The sequence below is a fragment of the Lipotes vexillifer genome, unplaced genomic scaffold (assembly GCF_000442215.2).
Source record: "Lipotes vexillifer unplaced genomic scaffold, Lipotes_vexillifer_v1.1 scaffold935, whole genome shotgun sequence".
In the NCBI taxonomy this organism is placed as follows: domain Eukaryota; kingdom Metazoa; phylum Chordata; class Mammalia; order Artiodactyla; family Lipotidae; genus Lipotes; species Lipotes vexillifer.
In genome coordinates, this window is record NW_006777895.1 from 2881689 (window position 1) to 2892289 (window position 10601).

The following is a 10601-nucleotide window of genomic DNA, read 5'->3' on the forward strand; positions in this document are numbered from 1 at the left end:
AAAAAAAAAAAAAAAAAAAAAAAGTTAAAAATCTTTAACATACGGTCTCTGGCTATTGATTTTTGTTTGTGGCCTTAAAGTGCAAAAAATGAAGTTTTGTCATTCTTTGTTTTTCAAGTCATGGTATGTTTCAGGTACCCTTTTGTAAGTGAGCAGGGTACATTTGGGACAAGTTCATTCACAATTTCTCAGAAAAAAAATCCCCTTGGGATTTTAGATGAAACAGCATTATATTTATAGACAGACATCTTTATGGTGTTTTACCTTTGTTCTCAGGAATGTGGTGTGGTTTATTGATAAGATTTTCTGTACTAAGGTTCTTCATGCTTTTGGTTATCGCTTCTGCTTTGTATTGTTTTGTTGTGGTTGCTCTTGGGAATAACCCCCAATTATTTATATATTTTTATATATATGTTTTTTAAAATCAAGTTATTATTTAGAGAGAAACTATTGATTTTTGCCACTTTATTTTAAAATTGGTCTCCTGATTGAATTTCATTATTCTAATATTTTTTCAAATGCTTGGGGTTGAGGGATTCCCTGTGGACCACCATCAGCATTGCTGGATCACCCCTACCTTCATACACATATTACACATGAGGTGGGGGGGGGGCTGTTTCTGGTTGATCCCCCTCAGGTGGGTCTGGTTCTCATATAATCTGGTGCAGTAACAGACTCTAGAACCACCTTTTGTGGGAAAAAGTAACCTGACACTCAGCTCTTTCCTTTGAGCTTTCAGGCCAGTTCTAGAATCCATGGTGGGCTGGAAAGAAGACCCAGTTAGGCAACAATTTTTAGCACATGCAGAGTGTATATATAATGTTCAAAAAGCCAAAGGTCATGATAGCTAACATTAATTGAGCCCTTTGTGTCTCAAGGCACATGCTGTTGACCTCATCATATTCTTGAGGAATCTGAGACAGAGACTTGAAGGAATTGAGCCAAGTTTACAAGGCTGGTAAAACGGTACAGTGGGGAGTTGAACCTGCGTAGTCTGGCTCCAGAGCCAGCTCATAATCTCTATGTTGCCAATAATTACATTTCATCCCCCTTTTGGGGGAGAAATGAAAAACATTGTCAACACACAGTGCTGGGGGGGGGCAGGGGTGGCAGGGACAGACACAGTTCCTGGGAATGTTTATGCTTCCTACCTTTTGTCTCTGAGGTTTGGGATTTGGGGTACTGTTTGCTGTTAAACTTTTACCTTTTTTTCTGCAATGCACATGTCATTTTATAATCAGGAAAAACGGTAAAGCTATTTTAATTTGGAGTGGGGCTGAGGTTATTTTCTTAACCACAGCTAAGTAGGTTTTCCTGTGCTTTGCCTTGGAGGTCGAGTAGTAGACTGGTAACCTTGCAGCTGTGATAAAGAACAAGGTAGGGGACTTCCTTGGTGGCGCAGTGGTTAAGAATCCGCCTGCCAGTGCAGGGGACACAGGTTCAATCCCTAGTTCGGGAAGATTCCACATGCCGCGGAGCAGCTAAGCCCGCGTGCCACAAGTACTGAGCCTGCACTCTAGAGCCTGTGAGCCACAACTGCTGAGCCCTCGTGCCACACCTACTGAAACCCATGCGCCTAGAGGCCATGCTCCACAACAAGTCACCACAATGAGAAGCCTGTGCACTGCAACAAAGAGCAGCCCCCGCTTGCCGCAACTAGAGAAAGCCCGCGCGCAGCAACGAAGACCCAATGCAGCCAAAAAATAAATTAAAAAAAAAAAAAAGAACGAGGTAGATGTGCTGATATGAAGAATCCTAAGATTGAATAAAACATGAAATGTAGAGGCAAACGTGAAATAATAGAGGCGTATGTGTACTGTGGTTCTGATGGGTTCTGTGTGTGTGTGTGTGTGTGTGTGCAAATGCACATGTCAAATGCAGAACATTTTGAAGGATACTTTCAAATCTATTAGCACTTGTGCCCTTTGGGGAGAAGAGGAATATTTTCTAACTTTTCCTTTTTAAACTTCATTATATTTTTTATTGTTGTAAAAGTGCCTGTGTGTGTGTGTGTGTGTGTATCTATATATATATATAGTGAAATAACAGTACTCAGAATGAGAACTTCAGAAATGTGTAGATTTTAATACAGATTCGGATTGCCCTTTTTTTTTTTTTTTTTTGCGGTACCGGGCCTCACTGTTGCGGCCTCTCCCGCTGCAGAGCACAGGCTCCGGACGCGCAGGCCCAGTGGCCATGGCTCACGGGCCTAGCCGCTCCGTGGCACGTGGGATCTTCCTGGACCGGGGCACAAACCCGTGTCCCCTGCATCAGCAGGCGGACTCTCAACCACTGCACCACCAGGAAAGCTCTTGGATTGCCTTTTTTTGAGTTAAACTCTGGAGCACTTTGTGTTCTGTTGTAACTGGGGAAACATTCTCAAATAGAGTGTGGTATTTTCAACAAGATTCTGAGCTTCCTGGGTAAAGATACAAGGCAGTGCTTTTAATTTTTTTTTGACTAAACAATAAGTTCATGTTAAGAAAACACACACACTTAAAAAGGTATTGATATGAAAAGGATAACACTGAAAATTCCTCTCCTGTTCCTCCCTTCCCTCAGCCAGCTGTCTTCTCAGAGGCAGTGTTATCAATTTCTTCTATATCCTTACAGAGATATCCTATACATACACAAGCAGGTACATTTTCTTCCTTTTTTTTTTTTAACACAATGGTTATACCTTGCTTTATTTTCTCACTTAATATATGTACATTAGAGATGATTCCACATGTGAAAAATAAGCAAACCCTTCTTTTTTGTTGGAGTACATGGTATTCCATTCCATGGAGGTGCCCTACTTGACTAACCAGTCCCTACCTTTCAGGCTGGGCCTGGTCCTTTGCTCTTGTAAACAGTGCTGCAGTGAATAACCTTTTGCAAATGGGTATTTCTAGAGGAAGAATTCCTGGAGGTAGAGTCTCTGAGTAAGAGAGTTTGCATGTTTGTGATTTTGATAGGCATTACCAGGCTGCCTCTCACTGCCATCAGCACTTCGTAAGAATTCCTGTTTCTGTGCACCTGCACCCTCACCCACACAGTGTTGTGATCAGAGTTTTGTTTCTGTTTTTTTTGCCGATCGATAGATGGAAAATATTTGTTTTATAAGTGAGGTTTTACATTTTTAAGAGCCTTTTATTTCTTACTGATTTGTAGTTACCCTTCATAGAGTAGGAGAACCAACCTTTAGTCTGTGATAAAAACTGTAAATATTTTTCCTGGTTTGTCATTTGTTTTTTATCTTGCTCATAATGGCTTTTGCTGGCTAAGGCAAGTATGTGTTACTTTGGGAGAAGAGAAGTTTCTCCATCTCTTTCTTTTAAGGACTTCAGGATTTTGTTCTGTACTTAAAGTCCTCCTCCACTGCAAGATTATTTTAAAAACTCACTTAAGATTTCCTTTGGTTCTTTTTATGGTTTCCTTAAAATCCTTTTTATTACGGAGAAAGTCAAACATACTCAAAAGTAGGACAGTATAATGAAGCCTCTGTACCCATCACCCAGCTTTGGCAACTGTTGACTCACCTTGTTTTGTCTAGACCCCATCAGCTTCCTTTGCTCTTGCATTATGTTTGAAGAAATGCCAGATACTTTATTACTTCATCTGTAAATATTTTAATGGGTATCTCTAAAGATGGGAAGTCCTTTAAAAATATAACCACAATACTATTTTGATACTTGAAAATTGACTACTTTAAAATATCTCAGAGCCCTTAAGTGTTCAAATTTTCAATTGTCTCAAATATTATCATCTTTTTCACATTTTGTTGGACTTAGAATCCACATAAGGTGGGGAGGGACAAACTAGGAATTTAGGATCAACAGATACGCAACACCATATATAAAATAAACAACAGGACCCACTGTGTAACATAAGGAAATATATTTAATATCTTGTAATAACCTATAATGGAAAATAATATGAAAAAGAATATATATATATAACTGAATCACTTTGCTGTACACCTGAAACATTGTAAATCAACTGTGTTTCAATTTTAAAAAATGAAAAAAAGAGTACAATGAAGAGAAATAGATTAAAAAAATAAGAATACAAATGAAGTATATATAGCAGTCATAATCAATTGTCAAAGCCTCTCAATTTATAAGTTCCCTCACTTCCCTTCCTCTTTGCCACCATACCTGGGCTTGTTTTTGTCTTTGAGATTTGTTTGTTAGAGAATATGGGTTCTGTGATTTCCTACATCTGGATTTTCTTACTGCATCCTCATTGCAGAGTGTAATATATTCCTTTGTATGTCTTGTAAATTGGTACTGGGATCTAGAGGGTCAATAAGATTCAAATTCTTTTTTCAAGTATGTGACTGGCATCGTATTCCATCAGAAGGCAAGTAATGTCTGGTTGTCTTTTGGATGCACTGTGCTTAGATGTATTAAATTATTAAGGATTGAAAAATGATGTTCTAATTCTGTTATTCCTTTTTCATTTATTTCATTTATTAACTATCCTTCAGGATCACCCTTGCTTTTGCATATTGCACTAAATAATAACCTTGTACACACGTGCGCAGGTGCAGCTAGAGAATGGCTTCGCAAAATGCGACTTCTGGATCTAAGGGTAAATGTATCTTGAAAACTCTATTGAAATAGAACTTCTCACTTATAAGATGAGCAGAAATGCAGAAGTTGGGTAATTGATTCTGTTTGTGAAACTGTGGAGAACCATTACATTCATATATATTTGCTGTCAGAGGTTTAAATGGTACAATCCCCAGTGGAGGGAAATGTGGCTACATCTACCAAATTAATTTGTCTTCCTTTATGTGTGGAATTGAGCATTTTTTTCACACATAAATGGTGTAAGGGCCATTTATATTTTTCTATGAACTGTGTATTCCTCTGCCCATTTTTTCTGATGGGTTGCTGATCTTTTTCTTGAGTTCTAGATGCTTTTTAAGATTAAAACTTTGTGATACGAATTGCAAAGATTCTTTTGTAGTTCATGTTTTATATATTAATGATTTTTGGTAATAGTGATGTTATGTGTGATATGGCCAGTTTGATGCTACCACATCAAATAACTAATGCTTTCTTCTGATTGTTCTTATATAAAACAAATAAAGAAGCTTTGATCTGGGTGAGTTTGGGTAGAAAGTTTCTTAAAATCATCCCAACCTCCAGCTGCTTGGTTACAACATGGCCTCAGTTCAGAGGATTCCCTTGGTCCAAGTATTCCCAGAATCGTTGTGCATGAGTGGAATAGAGGCTGGGAGGAGTAACATGGAAGTGGATGGTACAATTTGATTGGTTTATTGTAAGTATTCAGGATTTCTTCCCCCTTGCGATTGTATAATTGCCCTTTGTTACACACAGATTTAAGATTATTCTAAATGTTTCTTGGAAACATATTCCTACACTCAATGAATTTCTATTTACTTTTCTGTTTGCCTTGGAAGTTTCTCAAGCTACTTGTCTGGTTGACCAGTTAGAACATCCCTCTAAGTGCATCATATTTCAGGATGACAGATATAAACCCATTTTAGGAAAAACATTTTTAAAAGAACATATTGATTTTACTGGTAGTTTATTCTTGAAACTTTTACATAAGAAAATTAATTTTCAGCCATTCTCGATGGGTGCTACCAGTTCTTTTTAGAAAATTCTTCTACTGGGAAAAGATCTTTTACTAGAACAACTATTAAAATAAAACCTTCGCAGAACTCAATCATCTTCACTCTAATCCTGAATAGCTTATCGAGCACATTGCTTGTAAACACTTAAGGAAACAAACCAAGTTTATTTCCTTGCTTGGAAATTTTAAGAGCAACATGCCCAAAACATAATTAATTGATCCATGTCTCCTCGGAAAGAGTTTTTTTATCATGTGCAGCTGTCTTGGACCTCAGCTGTGCCACATTTTAACAGTTTTACTTATGGCACAGGTGAAACTATGGAAAGCAGGCTTTCTAGTGACTCAGCAGAAAAGGATAAGGGATAATTGGATGATGGTTTAGGAATTCAGAAAACTCTTAATAGGTTGGAGCAATGGGCTGAATCTAACAAGATGAAATTTTACGGGGATAATTTAAGATTCTTTATTTGATTCAAAATAACAAGTGAACAAGCACAGGCCAGGATTTAGCAGTGGGGCTGTTGAAATCACAGACTGATAGAAACTGAAAAGCCTTTACGCCTTAACCACTTACAAAAAAGGCAAATACATCTACATTATATCAGTGGTATAATAATGCTCTCAGGGTCTGTTAGAGTGAGTTCTGTTTCTTCTGATGATCTTGTGGATTACGTAGAGACAAGATATAGGAAGTCATTAAATACATAAATTTTATAAAAAGTGTCAAGAGTGTGTTTAAGTAAAACAAGCTTGCCAATTAAAAAGATAAATTAATTTTATAGAAATATCACCTACATGCAAAACTTCAGTTCTTAAGGGTGTCAGATTAATAAGGGATCCTTCAGTCCCCGAATTTCTGAAGGTTTACATATTTTACTCATTTTTTTGATTGAGTGTCTCTGTTTTAAAGATGGGAGAGCTGCATTGCTGAAGGTTTACTGCTTTTTCCCAAGATTTAATTGTGATTTATGTGAAAGAAGCAGATGTGTAAGAATGGGAGCTTGTCTTCTAACCCCCATATGAAATTTTTTTGCTGCCAGTTTTTTTGCTATTTGGAACTGTTTAATTCTCTATTATTGTACATTTTAGGTTTTGTTTTGCAAAATAGGAAATACAGCAATGAACTTATGTACAGTGTTTTTTTATTTAGGATGTTTTCTTAAAAAATTCTTTGGCTTGGGATTATTGGTTTGTATCAACTTGGACTCTCTAGATTGCAACTGACAGTCTGAACTCATAAGCACAAAAGGAGATGCACTTGTTACTGTGAGTGAACTGTCCACAAGGGGAGAAACGGCTTTGGGCTTGTCCTTCAGGTGCTCTCATCAGGATACTGTTTCTCTTCCTCATTCCATTCTGCATTCCCCCCCACTTCATTCTTCAGACTTGCAGCCGCTGGCAACATTTTCAGAGAAAAAGACCCACTCTCCCAGCATCCCTGTTTCATTCTGATTTTCCCTGTTTGGGTTATATGCTCACCAGTCATTTGGAGCCAGGCAGGAAGTTTCCAGCAGGAAGGGATATGCAGCAAAGTAACAGATGTTTACAGCTTGGGTCCAAAAGAATGAGGTATGTTCAGGATGATGGGTTCTGCACACATCAGACAGGTGTGTGTGGCACACTTAGAATTCTGGAACGCTTAGCGCCTGGAACACTTAGTTTGAAGCTGTGAATCCACTAATGTTTACCTTACTATATCTAGATAAAATAACATATATAGGATTGCTATCTACCAGCCATTCGCTTCCTCTGTAATACTTTTTGAAATTGCCATTGAAGAGATTAATTGTGGTTGACAGTATATATTCAGTATACGGTATGAAGTTATCTACTGTGTGGAAATTTAGCTCTTGAATATACTTGGAGTCATTTTTTAATGTACAGCTAACGTTGGAAAAGGCGGTGTAGAAAAATGACCTTTTCTTTCAAAGACCACAACAGAAAACAGTTGGGCAGATTGGCAGTTGAGGTCGAGGTCAGATCTGTGTGGGTCCTGTAGTGGCGGTGAAGGTGGGAAGGTGAGGAGACCCTGGAAGCCAAGGAGGGACAGGAGAGAGGAGTGGATAATAGGAGGGGCCGGAGGTTTCCAGTCTGGCCTAAACTTTGTAAGAAGAGTTACTCTTCTAGGCTGAATGGCCTTTTTTTTTTCTTCCGGTTGACATTTTTTTTTTTTTTTTTTTGCCCCTCAAAGAATGGTTCCATTCTTCTGGTCAACACTCAAGAACACCTGATCTAGAAAAATTTAGCTCTAAGATTTTATAATAATAATAATAGCATCAACAATAGCTGCCATTTAGTGGACTCTTCTTATATTTCCAGTACTATGCTAAAAACGAATTATAACAGTGAATATGGCATTAAAGAACTTTTCTTTTTTTTTTTTGCGGTATGCGGGCCTCTCACTGCCGTGGCCTCTCCTGTCGCGGAGCACAGGCTCCAGACGCGCAGGCTCAGCGGCCATGGCTCACGGGCCCAGCCATTCCGCGGCACGTGGGATCTTCCCAGACCGGGGCACGAACCCGTGTCCCCTGCATCGGCAGGCGGACTCTCAACCGCTGCGCCAGTAGGGAAGCCCTTAAATCTTTTTGTTCTCCAAAGTTTGTCTCAGTTATAATTCTTAAGAAGCATCTCTAGGTTTAAAAAAAAAAAGTCCTAAACCAACATATTAAAAAAACCTATAGTGTTTATAGACATTTTCCACGGGTAAATGTTCAGTAATACTTAAATGTGTAAGGGAGTTTCCATTTTTTAATTTTTGGCTTGTTTCACATTCTGTTTCACCAAGTTGTAACTTTAGTAAACAAGAGGCTTTGGTTTTCTCTATCTGCGGGTTAGTTGGATTTAACCAGATGAAAAAAGTTGTTAACCAGGATTCTTAAGGAACAGGAACAAAAAGCATGTTCCTCATCTGGCTCTCGTGAGCTTGCCAGGCCCCGCCCCTCCCCGGGAAGCTCGCTGTCCTGGGGGGTGAGTCCTGGCCTGGGGACCCCCCCTCTCCCTCCTCAGGTGTTTGTCTCCTATCTGCCCTCATTGCACGAGGGATTGAGGTTGGTGCGGCATGTTTTAAAAAAATAGTCCGTAACGTGGCAAGCAGAATTCTATCTACTTTTGCAGCTGTGTGAGGAACATACCTTGGCGTCGTTGTCCTTTGTAGTGACCTAAGGAAAACTGGAATGTTTCCAGAATTCTCACTGTCCCTGAGCCTGGCTTCAGTCCCCCTTCCCAGCCTCTCAGCCTATAGCAGTAAAGGATCTAATGCGATTTCTTATCTTTTTTTTTTTTTTTTTTTTTTTTTTTGGGGTGCGCGGGCCTCTCACTGTTGTGGCCTCTCCCATTGGGGAGCACAGGCTCTGGACGCGCAGGCTCAGCGGCCATGGCTCACGGGCCCAGCCGCTCCGCGGCACGTGGGATCTTCCTGGACCGGGGCACGAACCCGCGTCCCCTGCATCGGCAGGCGGACTCTCAACCACTGCGCCACCAGGGAAGCCCTGATGCTATTTCTTGACTGACAGACCGTACACTGCCATTTGTTTCCTTCCAACATTTTATTATGAAAAATTTCAAGCATGTAGTAAAGTTGAACTCATTTTCCATTGGGCACTGTAAATCCACTATCTATTGTAGATTCTATAAATAACATTTTACTTACTGTACCTGCTTTATCACATATTCCCTCCATCAGTTCATCTTATTATTTTTGATGTATTTCAAAATAAATTAGTATTGGGGATTTTTTTTCCCCTAATCTTTTATCACAGGAAGTGAATCCTTGATTCCTGTTATAAGGATTTCAGGCTCATTAAGCAGGTGTGGAGAAAGAGCCCTGGCCAGCAAAAGGGCCAGCACAGTTCTTGCCATATGGTCGGTGTGCAGCAAATATTTGTTAAAGGAATGCAGTTCCATTAGGCTAATTTGTCTAGCCCTGTAGGCAGACTTCATTTTGCCTCATAGGACAATTACTTTTAAAACAAACCATGTTAGCTAGGTTCATGTGGCCTCCAATTTATAAGGTGGACTTGCTTCTGTAAGATAGTCCATGAAAGACAATTATTTAGAATTTGAAATGGATTAAATATATGTAATATATTTATTATATATTATAAAAGTATATATAAAGTATTTGTATTTTTACAACAGTGGTTGTCTCTCTTGGAATACGTGCCTGGCAGTTATTCCAGGGAACCCACATCTCTGGGTTGGTGCCTCAAGGATCTGCTTGAGGAAGACCCTGAAAGAGCAACTCCACCTCACATCAACCAGAACAGCTTCCCTTTAGTCTGTTTTCTATGAAATTCAGATTCCATTGCAAGGAGAAGTTTGAAAATCACAGCTGCTCAGGTTACCCGACCACTATACCAGAGCCCTAGGTAAGTCGTCGTATAGTAGGAAGTATTCTAGTAGAAGAGTATGAATAGATCTTGCTGCCCACATCTTAAATTTCTGCGTTTAGTTGGCTAGGGATGCTGCACTATCAAAATTTATCCTAGATAAAGAACAGTGAGAGTTTTCGTAGCAAGGGATTAATCGGAAGATTGTGACTCTGATGTGGGTACATATTTGTGTGTCTGTGGAGATCCCTCAGGCCCTGAGATTGAGTGTTCCCAGAATGAACAGTATCTGTATTTCTACTTCTTAGCTCCTAAAAGAAAGGCCATGCTCTTTTCCCCTTGATGAAATGGGTTTATTTTCAGTACTTTGGGGGCCGATGTCTAAATGCAGTGTGGGCAGCTACCAGAAACCTTCCCTGTTTCCAAAGCAGAGCAGGGCTCTCACCATTGGTTTCATTCTTCCTCACAAACAGGGCTGATGAATCATTTTGGTACTATGTCTTTCTTTCTTGCAAAACAACTGCAATCACGGTCATGATGTGTTGTTCACACCAGCACACTTACAAAGTGAACGGTATAGGGGGTTCTTTTTTGACTGTTACGTTTACATTTGTAACTTCCTCTTTTCTTCTCTACTTCCAATAGGCTCGGGTTATGTATGATTTTGCTGCTGAACCTGGGAAT

General features: G+C 39.4%; 1 protein-coding gene across 1 annotated transcript in view; it reads left to right on the top strand.

Moving 5' to 3' along the window:
• The window catches only part of SNX9 (sorting nexin 9), a 170626-nt gene that overhangs the window by 107594 nt on the left and 52431 nt on the right, over positions 1-10601 (top strand). Inside the window, exon 2 of the mRNA XM_007451357.1 lies at positions 10563-10585. Within this exon, the coding sequence (XP_007451419.1) occupies positions 10563-10585 (23 nt within the window). The remainder of the gene's footprint in view (positions 1-10562; positions 10586-10601) is intronic.